Here is a 21,405-nt window from a genome sequence, read left to right as displayed (position 1 = left end):
TATAGATCCAAATAGTATTTTTGTACTTTGAAGTCTAGCCACTTCATTGTCAAGGTTGTCGCTACACGCTTTGGAGTCCATTACTCAAATCTCAATGACTTAGTGCACTGTTTCCACCTGCTCCCACTCACTTTGCAGAACATCAGGTGCAGAAGATAGTGGAGGAACATGGAGACCTATCGATTTGCAGCTAAAAGCTGGCTTGAGTTTGGAACTGCTTGCAGGTATAGAGATGGGTTCACAACTTAGTGAGGTTTCATGTTGTCCTAGACAATGTGTTACTAGCAGAGTGTACACAAGCTAAATGACAATAGTGAACACAGCAAATACAAACAGAATAAACTTAAATTTATTTCCTTTCTTCATTGTCTTCACTTCCAAAAAAATATTTTGAAGAAGTGCTGGAAGACAACTGGAGTCACAAAACTCATCTAAATCACAAAAACAGTTTTCAAAAATTCCCCGTCTGAATGGAGCTGTGCCCAGGATTTTCAATGTAACCTAGTGGAGTCTTCTTGAATAACTAAGTTTAGGCACCTGTCTTGCTGGTTGTGCAGCCTACTTCATCACTGACAGTGGTCTTCCTTGCGCTATAGGGTTCACAGCAAAGCAATCCACCTGATGTTCATGGAGGAGGAATAAGGGAGCCACCTAAAGTCTACTCGTTCTCAGTACATCTGCAGGTGTTTTCAAAAACTGGTATCATTGGAAAGACTGGACCACTCCTGTCTACTTTGTCAAAGAAAGCTCCACAAAACTCATTTATCTTCTAGTGACTCCAGTGATAAAAGTCACCCATGGACATACTACCCTCAACGTGCTTTAGATGTTAACTGTACATCTGTATCCAGCCACAGATTCCTAATTTAGCCAACTTCTCTAATGTTTCAAGCAGTTGTAGCTTCCCTGTCATTTTTGTGTCCAGAAGGAACCACCAGATTGCGTGCTGCAACATGCCCGGGAATTTCATCCTGTCATTTCATAGGTTTCCACTGTAGGTTTGTGACACCTTCTCTAGCATTCCAACAACTTTTTGTGACTCTTCCCTACACTCTCACCACTTTTTCAACCTCCTTTTGAAATACAGTCACAGAACCAACTCCCACAACGAATAACCACCACAACACTGTGTACACCAAAGACCTGATCACCTCTTTCCATATACATTCAAGGTTTATATTAACCCTCTTGCCATGGCATCACAGTGAGAATGCACAATCAGTCTGCTTCTCCACTGTACCTACAAAGTATTTTTGGAGTTGCAGGACTTCAGAAGACAGTGACCTATTTCATTGGGATGGCCTAAACACTTTTAACCATTTTCTAGAATTAAATTAAAAACCACATTCTTATTAGCCAGAGTAAGTTGTCAGAAAAGCAACGAGACTTGCTTTTCCATGTATTCCAATAGCAACAAAGAGGAGTTCAAATCCAGGCTTTCAAATCTGCTCGGATCTCTCACTGGCCTATGCCTCTGTGTGATCACAGGCTTCTCTGCAATTGCTGGTTCTATGGTAAGAAACTGAGTCCAAGAGCCGAAACACCATTTATACCATGGAAGGGGATTTCTTCCTTAGTGACAGTTGTTTCTTGGAATGGCTCTCTGGGCACCATATGCACACTGCACATTTACAGGCTCTTTACTGTAGCTACTAACAAACTGGATGGCATCAAGTACCATGAAATGATGTCAACAGCTACATCTGGCCAGTCATAAACTTCATACTAAAATATAATATAGCTGCTGTTGCAGCTGACAGTCCGTTGGAAAGATACTTCTATATTAATACAAAAGACAGTACTTTTTTTTTTCAAATACTGATTTATTTTTCATCAATGTTTTAATGAGAATTTAAAGCTTTCACTTGAAAGCTTTGTATTCCTCAACTCTCAAACATGCACCAGACTCTTCAGATCATACACACACTCTGCCGAGGACCAAACTTACCAGGCACTCAAGTAGCCGAGCTGGTCGTGCAATGATAATCATCAGCTTCTTCACAAGTTGGGTTACGAAGGCAACCTCGGAGCTCTCGGATCGCTCGTGGGCCTGTGGAGAGTAGAATATCCCATTATGGTCCTAGCAGTGAACTCTTCATTTTTATATGTCAGATGCTGAATGCAGAGCGATCACCAGCTCAGTAACCGTAATTCAGCAGCAGAGGCATGACTGAGTCAGGACAGGCAATGATCTCAGCTCATTCAAGGATGCCAAGTTACATATAGCTTTTCCACTACAACTGACTCCTTTTATCATGCAAGAGATATTTCAAAGGCTCTATTTGCATTATATCACCTATCAATTATCGTAGATACAGTATGTGGGGTTTTTTTAAAAGTGAAAAGAGGAATACTGATTTTTTCAATTTTACCTTCCACACGATACTGACATCTAGATAATTACTAACAGTCACACATATTTCTAGGCTTTACTTTCAGCTAGAGTCTGAACTACTTCTGTTCATCATCAAGAAAAACTAAACTTCACTTTCTCTTTATTTAATTTTATAAATCATACTGAATAACGACAGCATTGTATTGTATGCTATGCAGGACCAAGCAGATAAGCAAAGCAAAGAGGATATAGAAACTTAATTCAGGGAATTTATTCTTGTCTACTCCCTTGACCAAGTTTCAGCACAAATTCAAGGCTTGATATCAAGGGGGTATGTGTCTGTGAGGGGGTGTCTTTTCATAATAATAAACATGCTAAAGCAATAATTTAAAAAACAACAAAAAAGAGACTAATTTGAACAAACTCCCCAAAATAGCCATCTTTTGCTCAAGCACACAATGGTTAAATTATGAGTCCTGAAGCACAACCAAAATAGTATTTCATTGCAGGGTGATAAAAAGATGGTTCCAAAGATGTGTAAAAACTCTGAAACAAAGAATAGCTATCTTTTTCTCCAAGGTCTAAAAATTAGGCTTTAGCACAGCCACAAACATAAAGTCCAGAATTTAACAAACAAGCTTATGCCGCCTATGAGGCAGTTGCTTATAGGAATGATATTTTATCAACAAGGATGCAAGCAGCAATAAACTAAAAGGTTCATTTAGCATTGTTCATTAGCACCATCTAAGAAAAAGACATGTATGGGTAAGAAGTGAAATCACACTGGTGATCAGTTAAAAGAACAATGAAAAACCTGGGAAGCAGAAATTCAGAGCTAGAAACATAGAGGCAGCATTTTAAATATATCCCTGATATTTGTTACCAAATTAAAAAAACCTCAAAAGTTCATTATTTCTCATTTTGACACAGGTCAGAATAAGAAATGTTGATTGTCTATTTCAGGACTGATAAGCTAGGGCTAGAATTTTAACCTTGAAGAAAACAATGTACCTGCTAGTTCATTATCTAGAAACAATATCAGAGACGCTTCTAGGCTATAGATCCTTAAAAAGATTTTTTGAAAGCATTGAAATACGTTGCGATTTTTTTTCCAACTCAAAGGTATTTTCTAATTATAAAATAGAAAATAATCAAAATGAAGATTATTAGTATTCACTCTGTGTCTCCTAATGCATTACACAAACTTGTAAGTTAAAATACAAATTCTAGAAAGAAGTTAATGCTTTCATATTTGAAAAACCATTCCAGATCACCTTGGGTTAGCTGTGCTGAAATGAATAAATAAAACATCAACAACTTTCTGTTATTTGAAATATGAGCCATGCAATTGGAAAGTCCTTTCCTCCCCTACATAAGTTATACTATGCACAAAATATAATATATATAATTCATCATTTTGCATCTATTTATACTGTTAAAGCAAACCTATTCTTTTAAAACAAGTCTTTTTGGTTTCTTCTTTTCTCATCTCTGACAATTTAGGCAAAGTAATTTTAAAATGTAACTAATTTAATCATGTGTCTGTTTTGAAAATGAAAAGCTGCCAAATGATGCAGAAAAGCAAAAGGAAAAGAAAGGATTACAAAAAAATTAAACACAACTTGTAACAGCCACTCAGCCATCATCTCTGCACAGCGCTGCTCTTCGAAGATCCTCAGTAAAACTGCCTCCTCTTGTTTCCTTCTCGCGCAGGACAGCCCGGACATCTCTACAGACAGCTTGTTTACAACCTGTCCCAAGGACAGCATCTGGAAACCAGAGGGTTATATAGCCAAGCACTGCCTGCTGCTTGCATGTGCCTTGGTACAAGGCATGAGATCTAATTAGCAGTTCCCAATGACGACATGCTTGTCTGAAGGTTGCTGGTGGCATTTCAGGGTTTCCCCTGCCCCCGCCTCCTGAGGGGAGGAGGGAGAAGCTATAGGGGTTGTGGGTAGAGGCTGATGCCATTCCTACACACATTGCCAGGGACACGTGTACAGGAGGTAGCAACGGGTAATTTACAAACCGATTCCCTTATCTGAAAGACCCATCCGTCACTAACTGTAGCTACTGGGGCATGAAATTAAAATCACTGTCCTCCCCTGGGGTTCAGTAGGACCAATAACTGGGATATGCAAGTCACAACGCTGCAGTTGAGCCAATATATTGATGGAAACCAAAACAATAGACCTGCAATGCTAAGAAACAATAAATTTACGCTCAGGCTTGTATTAAGAAAGCAATCCCAATCAGAATATCCATTTGCCATTGTGCAGCATCACTCACCGCAGTATAATTCTAACACCCTCCGCTGTTTCATTTGTTCCATGCATAGAAACACCTGTAATCCTTCACCTTCCTCAACAATTGGCTATACCTACACAAAAACCATTAAACTTCTTTTGGCTAGTTTTACCTCATCAATTCAGCCAAGTAATAGCCGACGATAACCTTTTTTTCCCCAGTAACCTGAGGTCCTATCCTATCCTCTAAGCCCACCCCACACTAACAGATAAAGAACTAAATGTCATATATTCTTTTTTATAAGTGCTTTATCTTATTTTTCAATATTTTTACTTAAGTGTGATGTATAACATTCAAGTTCATGTTTTCCAAAATAAAGAAAATCTCTTAAATTCATTTTTACTTCAGGCTAATTTCAATGATGAAATAAGCAAGACGTTTTTCTGTATTAACAGTATTTCATGCTCCAAACAAGGGCAAAGATCTCATTTGCCATAACTAATGAGATTTGTTGGCATTACAAAAGCCAGGATCTAAAAAATTTTAAAAGCTTTCTGGTTTGGTGTATTTAAACAGCTCATTATTTACATAGCCAATTACTCTGTTTTACAGATACATTTTCACAATATAACATAGACCCAAACTGCAATATATTAAATCGAGTTTCCTTTCTATGGTTTGAAATACTGTGTGAGTTTAGTTTGTTACCATGTGTCAGAATCAACACCTTAAAACAGAATTTCAAGATAATCCATTCTTTCACGGTACAACTGTATGAAAACCTGTGAGTATTCCTGCCACTTGCTGACCTCCTTATTCACCAATAAATCACCTTCCCGATCTTTGTGTTTGTTACAAAAATATACCATAGAACTGTATATCTTACTGCACAGATCACACAACTGCCTAACAGGAAAAACTTTTTTGACAACCTTCCAGTTGGTATTATTTATATAGCATGTAACACTGTGTGATACTTTACAAGCTAAGCAAAGTTAAAGACCCTGCCCTCAAATTTGGAATAATCTGAACTTGACTCCAAACTACTTGTATTACAGGTGAGTCCTCCAAAAGAAATACTATCACTATTTTCTATGCATTTAGACTGAAATGTCCCAATTAAATACTTCTAGCATGCAGTCTGAAGGGCAATGCACAGACTGGCAAGCCAGGGAAAACAAGCAGTTTTAAAATATTAAAATATAAAGAAAAGCCAAGGAACTATGATAGGACAGAAGAAACAAATGAGAAAGATGTGGAATTAAGTTTTTTGCTTTCCTCTGCTGCCTTTAATTTCTTCGTCCTCTTCCCTCCCAGACTGTTCTGCCTCTCTTGTCTCTCTAAGCTTTCCCTTTAATGGTCTCTAGCCCACCTTACTTCCTAAAGTAAATCAATTAAACTTAAGAGCTGACCCTTCTCTCACCCCCACTCTGCAGAAGATGTTAAGGAGGAAGAGGTCAAAGAAAGCACTGAACGTCAATTCCTGAATAAGGCCAGAGATGACCATTGTATCTTCTCTAATAACAGTTCAATGTCATCTTTCCCTGTGCTTAGGAGCAGCAGTGTAATGCATGTAGGACTAAGGGGAAAAGGACATTTAAGAACCGTGTTTTGAGGATTTCTTCTGAGGGAGGGGAGAGGAAAGGAAAAAGCAGGTTTCTCTCACCCACACCCTCTCCAAGATCCTGATTAACCTCTTCAGGCCAGAAGACAGGCTTGAAAGTGCAGACTGGAAGCGGCCAGACACAATTTATTGTTTTCTTATAATTCCTTATGACATGAGGAATCATTGTCCCCACACAGAGAAGGAAAGTCTGGGAGTGGGAGAATTTCAAGCTCCAGGTACCTGCCACCAGAAGCAGTAAAACACACTGTAGTCCCCTTGCACTCCTTGAAATGTAAGTTCTTTTGCCAAGCACACACACACACTTTCAGTGGTATCTTTTCAACTTCAAAACCATCACCCAAAGAGGCCCGATCCCTCATTTCATAGTTGACGTGTGCAAATACCCTGCTTCCAGACCCTGGAGGTACAAGGTCGACCCACTGAAGACATGCTTGTCTGGCCTCAGGAACTCCCTCCATCACCCCTTTCCCCTGCCAGCCCTGCAGTGCCTGCCCTGCCCAGGCAGGCTGGCACACGTGCCCCCGCCAGCCATCACTGGGCCTAGCTGTCATGGCTGGGGGACGCTCATCCTGCCCAGGGAGGCTACGCTGCCACTATCAAACTCCAGAAACATTTTCCTCTCTTTTAAAGACTACGAATACTGAAAAATTTCTTCGACTAGATGCAGTTTCTCCAGCCCTTGGTGGTGGCATCAATGGTCAAATTCTTGGATGGCATCCAAAGGACACCATTTTTACCAGGAAATACTTTTTTTACTATTAAATGCATCCACAATGGTTACCGATATCCCCTATATCCCATATCCCAGACAACCATATAGGCCCTTGAAAGATACTCCCTACCTTAAATTTACTGTGTCAAAATCATATTCCCTATACAGGCAGAACACCACAAAACCAAACATGAGTCATTTTTCTCCCATGCATAACAAATATCAGGGAAGTTACAGTCAAACTCATCTAAATAAAGGTAGCCAAAGATTTTAGCTGACACAAGGGAAGATTCTGCAGTTTTCACAAAGCTTTTTAATACAATAATTGTGTATTAATATAGTATTTTTTAGTATTTTATTTTCTAAAGGCAGATGAGAGTGGCAAAGGGGCACAAACTGGTGCAATTCATGCCAGTGCATTGGCAAACTGATCAATGACATATAATAATATCTTCACTAAATAGATTAAAAAACTAACAGAAAAGAAATTATTTCTGGTGTTCTGTTTCTAGGTGTCTCCATGATATTTGTTATTTGAGACTGCAATCTTAACAAATCCTGTGTTTTCAGCTGGCTATCTCCTTATATCAAAGCAGAGGATTAGGAAGACATTCACAAACGAAGGTCTGGACCCAGCAACGGATAATAGCACTGACTCTTCACAACAGCTATAGCAGAAATTCTAAGAGATTTTTTTAAATTTAATATTATTTTCATTCTAAAGGAAAAGAACAATTTTTAATGAGTAGCTGAAGCATACTAAGCATGCATTAAAATTGTGCCCCCTTGTGTATTTTCATACGCTTTGAACACCACAAAACACATCGAAGTACTAAAAAACCCACAACTGGATTAAGGTCTGCTCAAGAAAATCTTTTATGAAAAATTCATAGGAACACTACAAACTATGGTGCCTTCACTGCTTGAAGGCATTATTGTAATTAATAAGTCATTCAGATTCTTGAAGTACATGAAAGAAAAGTTCAGTAGTTCCCTTCATCTGGATGAACCCAATTTTCATAAATGGTAAAGACTGCCTTTGACTTACTCATATGCATATTTAACTTTTGTACAAACAAAGTACACAGGTGAAGTGATTTCCTCAAATTCGTAGGTGGTAGATCAACAGCAGACTGGAACAACTCAGATATCCTGACACCCCACCCACCGCCCTTCCCCTGGAATGCACATTATCTCTCCTAAAATCAAAGCTCTGGCTTATTGTTTAAAGTTTCAATCAAAATAATATATTCTACTTTCCAGAGAGCACTTACATCCTGGAGAAGTTTCTCCAAGTTTTCCTGCAGCTCATAAAAGTAACGAGAAGTAATAAGACCTTCACGTGATTTATCTAGGCAATCTCTGGCCAGTTCAATAACTTGATGATGAATGAAACTTAGGACCCCATCTGCTAATTGCAGCACATTCTCTGGAGCATTAGAGGCAATAAACTCTGCCAGCCGTTCTTCCATCTGTGCCGTGGCCTAAGAGTACAGAATAAACAGAAATTACTCGTAAATTTTACTATCCCAGAACTTAAACATGAACAAGTAGGGCGCTAAAGCAACATATTCTTAATTCCAAAATGTACAAGGCTTAAAAAATATTCCAAAATACAATAGCATTTTGCTGAGAGTAAAAATAGCATACCGTAGGTGAAAGTTATGTTGACATGAGCAAACAACAAAAATTAATCGAAGCACACTTTCTGAAAATGCAAATGGTCATAAAAATATCCTGGTCCTGAGGCTGTATTCCTCCCTGCGTCTCCAGAGTAAGGATGTAAGATACTAGGCAGTTTTCAGAACTTTTAGGCAAGACCACGGAACCTGAAAATCATTGCCCCAAGCAACAGACACACAGCATTTCTATCACTATAAACCCTGATACTCCGTCTCCACAGAAACATCTCGTTTTGCTATTCGTAGAACAGGAAAGAATAGTCGTATTGACAGCTCTGGGATATACGATCTTGTATGCTCATTTCAATGAGATAGTAACTTTCAAAGCTTGATTCCACAGATTTCAATATTCAGCTTTTTTTAAAAAAAACCACACTTATCTTCGCTGCAGATCACTTCAGCACATTTAAGTGTGACTGCATTCAGATTGACTTTTCTAAAAATCGAAATCTACCTTCATTGCTTCTCTGGTACCAAAAGCCCCAGTGGCAAACTTGGTTTTTGTCAAAACCTCTAGCATAACTTGGAATGATTTTAAAAGAAAACTTTGCATTTCCAATATGTAAATGAAAAGCCTACCGAAATCAAAGCAGTTTGGATCAGTATAAAGCAAATTTAATGCAGTTATACAAGGGAATAATGAAAGAATGTTTTTCAACATATTTTGAAACTACTCTTAAATGGCTTTTTCAGTATATATGAAACTAAACAAAACATCCCTCTTCCAGCCTTGATCTGATTTGGACTTAAAGAAGACAACAAGGATTAGTTAAAAATATATGGAGACACTGGCCTCAAACAACATAAATGGACTGAACAGCCAGAGCATGGCTCTTCGCATTCCTGCATTTTGCCAAGAAAAGACATGAAAAATTTAGTAACTATGATGTACACACAACCACACAAAGCTTTTCTATTTCTTCTACTGCAGAATTAACATGTGCAGCAGAGAAGGCAGCTTCAAAACTCTCAGCAAACTGCACTGCTTGGAAATCAGAAGTAAGAGCTGGGCTCCTTCTCCAATGAGCACAACAAATTAATTCTGAGCTTGGTCACAAGTTCACTGAATGCATTATCCAAAAAAGTCATTCCTTACCTTTGGAAACCTTTCTTTGTACACATGATTCATCATTATAATTTCACTGTCAAAGGAAATTGGGGAGCGACCCGGGCTAGAGGAGAAAAGAAAGGACATTATCATTTACAGATATCACATCGAAACCCTCTAAAATCTAGTGCTGGTCATAGTGCTGCCACGCTGACTGCAGCCCTTCCAAAGCTTTGACTTCACTCCAGTAATGGGCAGATGCTTAACTTCAGAGAAAATCCTAGCAAGCAATGGCAAGCTACAGTACCCCTCACTGCTAGCTCATCTGAAAACCACTAACACTCCTGACTTCATGTGAATTCAGGCAGAAACCCACCTATTTTCAGTGAATGCAAGCCCTAATATACACACATGTAAAAAAAATCAATGCATTTGTTGCAGGTACATCTGTTATTTCCCTTGTTCTCTTACTGGCCTCCGTGGCAGTAGCAACAGCCCTACCTACCCAGGAAGAAATCACTGTTATGTCTGGAGTCTCTAGTGCCAGAAAGGAGCAGAGTGAAATGAAACAAGGAACTTTATATGACTTGCTTCCCTTTGTCTGAAGAATACCACACTACAGGACGGATGCATGAGCGGTGTTATTCAGCTAAATCTTATCTATAAATACCACAAGCAATAGGAACAGAATACTTCTATGAAAATTGCACTCCCTTGAGGCATGTTACACCACAGATGCATATGCATGTATGCATAGGTTAGCAAGCATCTTCAAGGCACACCAAAAAAACAGGACACAATCTTGACAAACTGCATTTGTGTTACTGTTTGGGTATTTTTTTTAAAGAAGAGTTGCATCTCATTTCATCACATCTGATGGTATGCAATGCTCTGACTCATTCTGCCACTGAGGACAGGCGGAGTGAGGTAATGCAGATAATCCCTAGCTACAGGATCGCCTACAGCATCTCATTTCTCTGGTTATCTTGTTTTAATGTTCAAGACAAGCAAGGGCCTCAATTATCTGGCATCTTACATGATCATTGTCTTTATTATTTTAAGAATACTACATATTGCTAACAATATTTTCTCTATGTCAAAAAATACAGTTTTATCTTGAATGAGTTAATTTTAAACTTTCTTACGAAGAATGAAATGAAACTCTCTAAATGGAATAAATGCATTTTAAACTTGGAATGCATTACAGTTACTACCTTGCTACTAACCTATTTAAAGCAGAAAACATTCTTTTGGGAACATATATTTACAATTCAAAGAAAATTTAACTCACTGGCTCATGGAATACAGCAATACCAATCTCTTTTCATGCCTGGCACTGGAATTCCATGAATTACATCGTGTCTTGTTTTTATTAAGGTTTATCGCTCAGCTTGGGAAAATGCACTTCAGATTACATCTCTCATTGAATCCTTATGTTAAAGGAGAAAAACTGATTTGGATGGTTTGGATACCAAGAAAAAACACATTTTCATCAACTTCTTTTGAAGAAAATACATCCCTTAGCTTGGTAGATATCTATTTTTAATCAAGGAAAATTTTCTTAAAAACGAAACTTACTATCCCACTAAAGAAACTTACTAACCCACTATCTTTATCCTTTTTTCTCTAAGACCAAACAATCTGACACAAACGGATTACACTTATTTACTGGCAGTTCATATGGAGCTGAAGAACTTGGTGAACATAGTTCTTGAAGAATTTAATTTTCTATAATGTATTATTTCTCTATGTGATTTAAGTGAGGCATAAATTACAAGGATATATAAGCCCTTTGATACCAACTACAGAAATATGGAGGCACATACATACTTCATTTTAATACTAAAGTAGACCTACTAAAATTTGTGCATGCTTAAATATTTGCTGTCTTAGGGCTACAATAAAACATGAGGGGTTTTGCCTTTTGCTTTCAAGGCACTTTTTTCATATGAATACAGGAAATTAAAAGCTATGCAGAAATCATGCTACTTGAGCTGTCATGACAGCAGATGCAGCGGTTCCTTAAGGAGAGCCACAGTGATACGTCAGTGTATTGCATTTGCTTTTGGTTTTTTGCAATTCTGAAACAAAGCACTTTCTTTGCACAATAGCCTACTGATTGGCAAGAAAGTAAACACTTATAATCCCTTAGCTTCCTTGGGCACTGGCAGTTCTGTCATCTTTGGAAGCTGATTAATGCCACTTTTTACCACCTAAAACAACAGAGCATCCAAACAACTCCGGATAAAACCTGGGATCAAGGTTCAAATTGTCATTCTAAATAAAATTTGTCCAATATAAGAGGTCAAATTAAATGTCTAGCTGACTACAGCAAGACTGCAACATAATATGGTGCACCATAATTTTTTATGTTGATTCTTAGCCTGGGAAACTACAGAAATAATTAGGTGGGTAACTGACTAACCAAACATTAGCTGTCAGGCACTGCTGGCTACTTTACAGCACCTTTGGGACACAACCAGGTGAAAAAGAAACCAGGACTGGGCAGATAACTGAATGCCACCGAGGGAGAATGTAAAGAAATTTAGAAAAAAGATAAAAGGAGTTTCTATCTAGCACCAAAAATTTCACACACAGAACTAAGCCAGTCTAACATTTCAAGCCTCACAAAGGAACAGATTATTTTCTGTAAAACACAGGACACATCCTGTGCACGTGCATAACATTTTAAGACAAAAAGCAGGCTGCTTCCTTCTCTTTTCTTGGTGTAGATAGGTAGGTCAAAGAAATGATTATTGTCAGTGAGTTTTTCATTTCAGCAGAGCAGACGTTAGAAGAATAGTATCTGTCCCCTTAAGCTTAACAGCAGAATGAAAAACTACTTGCTCTTTTCCCCTTCTTCACCCTCCCTCCACTTTACGAAATGATGTGGTGGCAGACTTTCAGTGACATCTATCTTCCAGAAAGGTTTCTAGCCTTCAACTTGTCAAAACTCATATGTCTTTATCTGATGCTAGAAAGCATAAATAGCTTACAGACAGCTGTTTCAAAGAGTAGTATTTACAGTAGTAACTTAAATCTTACAAAATCTAGTTTAACTGCAACCAAATAAAACCAAACAAAACTGAGATGTTTATGAACATCTAATTTTTCCTTCACTGTGACAGCTGTATTTATCAGGAAAAAGCAGAGAAGCTAAAAGCACTGTGCTCCCTTCTGCTTTTGCCCCATATATAAAGGTTTAATTAGGATGTATTTACAGCACCACAGTTACCAATGTCAGTGTCCATAGGAAAATTAAAACCTTTCTGTCATTTCTAGACACACAAAATAAGGAATTTTAAAACTAGGGAGATGAAGTAGAAACTAAGTTAAACCGTCTGCTGAAAGTGAGGAGAGCATCAGCCTTCCTCTTCCCCCAAGAAATAAATATATAAATCTTTGTCCTAGGTTACAGTGTAAGATGTGCCCAAAAAGTATTCTATTACCACCTTCAGGAGCTGTTGAGACCAGGTGGGGCGGTGCTCCCTGCCTCCCCGCTCTGGACTATCTCCTGTTAATGGGCACAACAATGCCTTATCGCATGACCCATCGATAACTCGCTCCTGGGCTATCTCCTGTTAATGGCCCATCAAGGAACTGCCTCACGACTCCCCATCCCATTGGGAGATGCTCCGCCCGGGGGGGAAGGAGCCAAGCAGTCCACGCCAAATAAAACCTGAGATCTCGAACACCCTAGCAGCCTTCTTCCACTGGATTCCCAGAGGAGCTTTTTCCCCCACTGGAGTTCCAGAGGACAAGAGCTACCTACCTACCACTGGACCTTCGGAGGAAGACCAGACTCTTTTACCTGATTGCTGCTTCCATAGAACTACATCCATCGCTTCAGGAGGACTGCAGCCAGCATCTTATCGGACTGCTACTGCCACCCTAACAGGGTGGCAGGTTGTATTTCTGACTCTGCCAGTGTAAACCAGTGGGGTGGTTTTTTCCTGCCTTGTGTTATATATATATATATATATATATATATATATATATATACACATATTAGTAAAGAACTGTTATCCCTATTCCCCATATCTTTGCCTGAAGGCCCCTTAATTTCAAAATTATAATAATTTGGAGGGAAGGGGGTTGCATTTTCCATTTCAAGGGAGGCTCCTGCCTTCCTCAGCAGACACCTGTCTTTCAAACCAAGACAATCTTTGACCTCCTACAAATTACATTAATATTACAAGTAAGTCAGAAAATTACCCCTGAAAAAAAAAGAGACAATAAAGCAGAAGCAAATATGGACAATCTACATCTGTCCATCAAACTTCAGAGCAAATATGACTGCTTCACACAGACAGCAACAATTAGACCTTGGGGCCTAATTGTGTTCCTGGACAAGACAATGACCAGAGCAGAACTGAACTCTGTAAAGCAGAATCCATCTGCTAAAGCCTGAATTTATGCAACATGCACAATAGTATTGAAATAGTTTCCCACAGAATTGCAACAATCTATACCATAGAGGAAATAATGTAGAAAATTAAACATGTAACTTTAGATTATTCTTCTTGTTTATTCAAAGATCCTTCCTCCTGCATAACCATAACCAAACAGCACAGAAGTCCACACCAGGCCATTATTCTAGTGCTGCTAGAAAAAAGGGAATCTGAGGCAAAGCAGGATATACAATAATTCTTCCTCTTACGCAACAGGCAAGCAGTGAAACAGAACAGTAAAGAGTCTTTCTCACTGAGCGCTTTGAAAACTAATTTGTGAGTTTGTTTACATACTTTTTGATTTTTTTAAATTAATTTTTACAAACACTGAGTTTCAGCTACATTTAGCCTACAGACAAATGATTGGTTTTGTATCGCTGAACTTTTTTCCAGTTCAGCCCTTCTTTACACTAGGAGTGATATTCTTACGAATGTAAGGGGTTTTTTTAATATGTATAAATAATAAATTTATATATATATATATATATATATATATGAGATACCATTAAGGGAAAGGGAATACATTTCAATCGCAATCTCTTTGAAAGCATGGACTAATGAGTTTTTCCTACACACTTACACAGGGGCTGCAACTAGCTTTTTTTTCAATACTTTTTTTTTAATGCATGCCAACAAAGACTGCTTTAGACAGAAAACACTAGAAAGTTAAAGTAATGAGCAGTACAGAGGACAAAAAAGAATATCCAGATTTTCCTCATAATAGAAAACCATTAAGATGGTGAGTGAAACCAAAAGTTAATAAATTTAAAACCAATCACTGTGAAGAACTTTTTTTAATCAAGTTCACAGAACTCACTGTCTTCAGAGAGAAAACAGACCAACATTATCTGTAATGTAGTTAGAACGTATTTTCATAAGAAACAGACGCCTTATGCTTCAGAATATAAAAATGAGTATTATCCTTCTCTGGCAAATCCATGGCTGCGCAAATCCCCGCTCTGATGGGAGCACCGCCTGCTCCTCTGCAGCTTGTGGCAGACAGCACTTTCTGAAAGCAGCAGCATGAAGCGATGAAACCACAAAGATTACTCAAGTGGTTAAAGCTGACGATTAAGTGCAGCGAGATGAGAGAGCTTCACAACCTGCAGGATCAATTTTTAAGACAAAAATGGACTATGTGGGACACTGGTGCGGTTTCAAAACATCTATTCCTTCTTCCCACCCTGGGTATTTTATTGTCAGAAAGCCTTTTTTGGCAACTGGCATTTTCTAGGTGTTGTCTCTGTGTATTCTTAATGGCAGGATCTAGCATGTTGAAAGCCAGGTTGGAGGACTGCATTTAAAAAGCACTACCCAGCAGAGAGATGAAGTAGCATATATGATTAAGGATGATCTCATCTACTTCAACTATATAAAAATTCACTGCTACAATCTCCAATCCTTTTTCCCTAGACGACATTATCCTGAAATACAAAAAGAGATCAACAAAAATGGGCAGATTGGTGGGCTGACTGACTGCACAAAGGCTGCTCCTGAAGAAGTCGTTATTTGTTAACTCTACTTTTATCTCTGACATTCTCCACACATTCACACATGTTAGCAGCCGCTAAAGGATGACAAGTACAGAGAACAGGGAAAAGATGGAGGGCAGCATCTCTCTAACTTAAAAAGAGCAGCCAAGTTTAGTGCAAGAATTCACACTCTCCATGCATTTTACTGCTGGGAGAAAAGATCTTCAGGTAAACCCCTGGATTGTTCTAAACAAAGTGAGGGTAGCCTGGGCATCTCTCTGTTGGTCAATAACTTCCAAGGATTTGAAGGCTGCATTACCAAAAAAGAATAAAAAAGAATAAAAAAGAATAATAGTTGAGAGACGGTATTTAGGAACTACTGCTGCAGGTAATAAATACTCTCTTCTACTAAAGACACACTGTAAGCACCAAAACAGGTGGGTCACATGGAAATACGTTCTTTCATTTAGCATGTGAGTACTGGATCTATTGGAGATGGATGAGGGAACAGTCTCCTGGCTTTAGCAACCAGCTTTATAAGCACGTCACACTTTTGGATTCCAGTGTTGGTCTCAGGCTATGGTCTTTGCCCTGCACAGGAAAGCAGCTGAGAAAGAATCAATGCCATTTCTTTAGTGCAGAAATTTGGAGAATGACAAACAAGGCATGATTATCTTCAAGCCACTCTGGCAGAACACCTCAGGCAACGGATGTGCTACCAACTTGTCAGTGTACATCAGCCAACGCTACCCTCCATGACTGTATGCTTTGTTACTTTATTAATCCAGTTTGATCATTAAGAATGCTCTGTATGAAGAGAACATTTGCAGCTAGGAACAAGAAAATGGTAAATTTCTAGTCAAAGAAGTAGACTTTTTCAAAAGTTACACCTAGGCAATACTCTCTTCTATCTGGGAGCGTAAAAGGATCATCTGATACTCCTAAAAAATCTTGCGTTACAGAGACCCTCAAAAACAATAGTCCCAACATTTGACAGTGACATCTCAAAAATACCAGTTCCTCTTCCATAAAGACAGATGTAAGGCTGCAGTCATAAAGGATGAAAAATGAATACATGTTAATGATCAGTCACAAATATCAGACCATCTTTTAAATTACAAAGCTGTGACCGCCAATTAAGGAAAACGTCTGATGTATTTTGTTCATCTGCTTTTCCTTAAAGCTGATCAAAGAAGGCCATTAAATGCTTATGAAAACATTACATACTTAGGAAATTCCTGCTTAATTTTGAATACCTTAACTGCCCAGATTTTATTCTTTCATTTTTCAAGTGAAAATATCCTCTCACCAAGTGAGCTGACTCTATCGTGTTGGCAAATAAATAAGCAAGCTGTGCAGTGAATAAGGTCTGGTCTTCGCATATTTCAGTACTTGTTTGTTTACAAGGACACACTACCCTCTGTCAAACAGGGTATTTACTCCTGCAAACATTGTTCCAACTGGTTGGACTGACATATCAATTTTCCTTTGAGGTGCAAGGGCCAGCATGAATGCTTGGTAGCGGCAAGGGTGCTTTAGTCACAAAGCATCACAGTACTAGCAATAAGCAAAATGAAAATTAAATCAGGCACAGAAAGTTTAAAAAATTAAATTACTTCATTCTAAGCTTTGGAACATCAATAAGGCTGACCATTATCACACTGAAAACCAGAGAGAGCTAGAGAAAGCATTCAAGAGAGGAAGCAGATTAATCACATTGTTATATGACACACTGAATTAATCTAGTCTCATCACAAATTATAAACCTACTATATGATAACTCTGCTTTTAAATTGGCTCACAGAGGTAAAATTCTCAGCAAATTGATAATCCATATTAACAAGGTAAAAAACAAAATTGGGCTCTTCACCTTATTCTTTATATCATTCTTGCATTAGCAAGAGTGTCTTATACTTCATTATGCCAACAGTATTATGTGCATGTTAGAAAGGACAATAATTACTACTGATGTGTTGACTACCTACAATAGCTGTCTTATCTATAAAGAATTAGTATTACTACAGTACAGTACTCAGTGACAGTCAGGGTTAAGAGTGACAGGAAAAGGTCCGAAGTAGAACTATTGTTCAAAGAGACTTAGTACAAGTCATATAACTAGTCTTTTACTACACGGCAATTTGCAGAGATCACAGGCTAAGTGTGCTACTACCCACAGTACTTACCTGCTCCTGTAGATTACTGTGTAACTACACTTAGTAGATCCATATGCAATTACCATGCAGCCTGCACTGTTTGGAACATACAAACAATTGCAAATAATCCTGAACGATAAGCTCTGTCATGACATGATACTCACCATGCTTTTTTTTGTTATCTGGGCCTGTTTCACCTCCTTCTATTACAAACCCTGGCCTAGGTGCTGAGCTGGGCGCACTGATTCAGTATATCCACCTGGCAGAGATTCTGAATCTTGTCCATTAATTTAAAGGCGATATCCACCTCTGACACCCTCAGATGAGAAGCAGAAGGGAGACTTCACCTTCTTGTTCCCTGCTTGTATAAATCCTTTTTCTTTCACAAGATGCTGTATCTAGAGGTATGCATCTCTAGACTTCCATTCACTTGGTCCAGCACTAACTGCACAGCAAAAATTAAGGCTTCTGCCATGATACAAAATATTTGTGGATTTATTCCACAATATTGTGAGAGACCTGCCAGAAAGGCTGCCCAGAGAGTTTGTGGAATCTCCATCCCTGGAGACATTCAAAAGCCATCTGGACATGGTCCTGGGCAATCTGCTCAAGCAGGGTTTTGGACAATATGACCTCCAGAGGTCCTTTCCAAAACCTCATTCTGTAATTGTCTGCAAGATGAAGTTCTAGTTGCTTCTGTTTTAAGTATGGAAAAATCAGCTGCACAAGGAAATAACCCTTGGATAGCTACCTTTGAACAACCCGTTCTCTGAAGCAACAGTAAAAATTATTCAACTGCTAATGGAGGAGAAATGTTTTCAGCACTATTACAAAATTGCTCTTGGGTGCAATTGCATTTAAGGTTTTGATTTCATCTGCTCTGGTTTTCATACCCCTTGAGAAGCACTGGTGGAAAAGTTATTAACAGTGACTGTAACCACTTCCTTATATTAATTCAGCAAAATTCTGAGCACAAACTTCACTAAAGGAAATCTACATCCTATAGATTTACTTCAAGACACTTCTGGATCATGTATTCATAGAGTTACTGTGAATATATAATAGCAGACTATGCTAACCATTTTGCAACCCAAAACCTTAGCAACAAATGAAAAAAACCCCCATCTTTCTATTTAGGTAAGGTGGGTTAAACGTGGATTAAAATAATTTCAAAAACATGTAACAAAACAACTACAAATGACTATTCTTAGATCTGAAAGCACATACAGAAATGCAATACACATGTCCAACAACTTAAAAATTCAGCAAACAACCTGAAGCTCACCTGAGACTGCGAGATCGAGGCCTCAAGGCTGGAGAATGGCGCCCTTCCTCATCAGTGATGCTCTCAGTACTGAAATGCTTTGTCAGGAAATGAAGTTCATCTGCCGTGGGCTGAAAGGGCAGCTGGTGCAGCTTCTCCTGAGATGAGCATGATGACTGAGTACAGAAAAAAATACAGAAAAGAAATGCACTAAACGCATGCATAGGGGTCAGCTAATGAATGGAAGAGGAACGGATTCTGCCAGACACCGCACACTCCAGTGGAAAAGAAAGCTACTTATCAGACCAGGTACCTCCTTTTATTGTTCTCATTAGGCTAAGCCAATCCTTACATACAATGACAGAGCTGGTGAGATCAGGAAAACTTTGGGAGAAGGTGAGGGAACCATTGCATCTGATCATGCAGGTAATTTACTATCAGGAGACAGAAAGGAAGGTATGTGAGTACCAGTGCTACTCTGGAAAGGACAAGGAGGTTCCTGGAGTGGTGAGCAACTTTCTTTTCCCTCATGCTCTCTTAGCTCAGGAGTTTCACTGGCATGCAGAACGCTATGGAGCTGTGTAGACGTGAGAGTTTTTGCTGATTATTAGTTCTCATTGGAAATTGCTATTGTAAATGGTCAGGATTTTATTTTTCCCTTCCTTTACCCACCAGGCTTCTCCTCTAACCAAGCAGGCAATAATAAAATGAAAGTATTTGACTTGGCAGAGTTGCAAGATTAACAGAGTTTCTTGTTATAAACAGCTTCTTTATCTTTAAGTAAGTTGATGCACTTATATGACACAAGTCCCATGATAATCATAGACGTGAAACTTGAACCTCAAGAAACCTGAGATTAACAAAAATATTTGTGGGAAGTGTTAATAACATAAAATATTGGATGTTCTAGGGGAAAAAGCTGTAGGTCAATTAACGAATGCATTTTTCTTGTGTGATTTTTCAATGCCCCTTTCCATTTTACAAAAGTAAGGAAATACATTATGTAAGGATAAATTAAACATCCTCTTTAAAAAGAAAGCAAAATTTAAAAAAAAGTGCTGAATAACCAGAGTTGGACTGAATAACACCAGTGGGCCTTATTAAAAACATCATCCTAATCTAAATTCCAAGGCTCCTTATTGATCTGATGAAATTAATTATGTACAACGTTCCAGTGGGAAAACTTTTCCTTTTGCTACAATGACCCTCACTCAAACTGAAAAGCACCACATCCTCATACCAGAAGTATTGGTAAGAGGGAATTATATATAATATAACATGTATGACCAAAGATTTAACTCACCTAGCATGCTTCTCTAGACTTATTTGCTCTTGATGGTTTTTGGAAAAGAATTCTTAGAAGTATGGCCAAGCGATGAGAGCCAAATGCTGACAAGGCTTTTCACCGAGTCCTGCATGTTTGTAATGTTGATTGCAAAGAGAAAATACTTTGAAAACACCTGACGGGTACATCCAAATTTGTCAAGAAGGTAACCGCTACACTTGAACTGAATTAAAACTAAGCAGATTGTTGCAGATCCTAGCATAGCCTTTACCTAGAGGATTCTAGCCAAGACTGAGATGGAGATCTGAATATGAGAGCTCATAAACCTAAAGATCACACCCTTTGATAACAATATAATTGGCTCCAGACACCAGATCTACTCTCTCTGCACTGCACAGAGGTATTTACAGAAAAGAACCTCCTTGAAAGCTTTGGGACATGCACGAACTCCCCAAGCACGGCTGAAATTGGAAGCCACCACTTCCAATGTTTTCCTTCAGGCAGGTCTACGTGCAGGGGTCATGCTGGGAAGTCACCTCCAGCACAGTGTCCACACAGTGATGATCATCCAGATGATGTATCAGCTTACACTGGCTGATCCACACTGAAGCCAAGACTAAGAGTCTGGGTATTTGATAGCCCTTTTGCCCACAGCTATTCTGCTGTGCACACTGCATATGCCAAACACAGGAAAGATTCTCTCCCTGTAGAACAGAACCATGCAAGCCCTATTTGACTTTTCAGAGCTTTCTTTGATGTCTTTGCGTCTTACACAATACAAGGAGCGGGAAGAAGTACCTGTCTATGAAAAACCAGAAACGCTTTTCAAAGAAGAGGTAGTGTCAGTTGACATCCCATTCATGATAAATAACACAAATCCTGCAACAGAGCAGGAAGTACTAAAGACACTGTTATACAAACCTGCATCAGCAGGTACTCAAGTTCCAGCATTACAAATACATGCCTCATTCAAAACAAAAACTAAAACTATCACATTAAGGAAGGTTAGCACATAGTTACTAGTTACTAGAGTTAGAAAAAAAAAATCAAAACTGATAGTCTAGAAAAAGCATTAAAAACTTTATGTCTTGCAGCATCAAAATCACTGGGGAAACAGTGCTAGTCAACT

General features: G+C 38.6%; 1 protein-coding gene across 4 annotated transcripts in view; it reads right to left on the bottom strand.

Moving 5' to 3' along the window:
• Positions 1-21,405, bottom strand: part of MAST2 (microtubule associated serine/threonine kinase 2) — a 200,906-nt gene that overhangs the window by 33,210 nt on the left and 146,291 nt on the right. For 3 of the 4 annotated variants that reach the window (XM_086463118.1, XM_086463120.1, XM_086463121.1), the window contains 4 exons: positions 19,013-19,167; positions 9,700-9,775; positions 8,196-8,405; positions 1,949-2,050 (listed from right to left, as the gene is read on the bottom strand). In XM_086463118.1, coding sequence (XP_086319244.1) covers positions 1,949-2,050; positions 8,196-8,405; positions 9,700-9,775; positions 19,013-19,167 — 543 coding nt within the window. Of the gene's footprint in view, positions 1-1,948; positions 2,051-8,195; positions 8,406-9,699; positions 9,776-17,757; positions 17,824-19,012; positions 19,168-21,405 lie in introns of all 4 variants that reach the window. The other variant, XM_086463119.1, reaches the window with a different exon arrangement.

The sequence above is a fragment of the Leptosomus discolor genome, chromosome 3 (genome assembly GCF_034619465.1).
Source record: "Leptosomus discolor isolate bLepDis1 chromosome 3, bLepDis1.hap2, whole genome shotgun sequence".
Lineage (NCBI taxonomy): Eukaryota > Metazoa > Chordata > Aves > Leptosomiformes > Leptosomidae > Leptosomus > Leptosomus discolor.
Note: the sequence above shows the minus strand (reverse complement) of the source record. Positions and strands in the feature narration are given on the sequence as shown.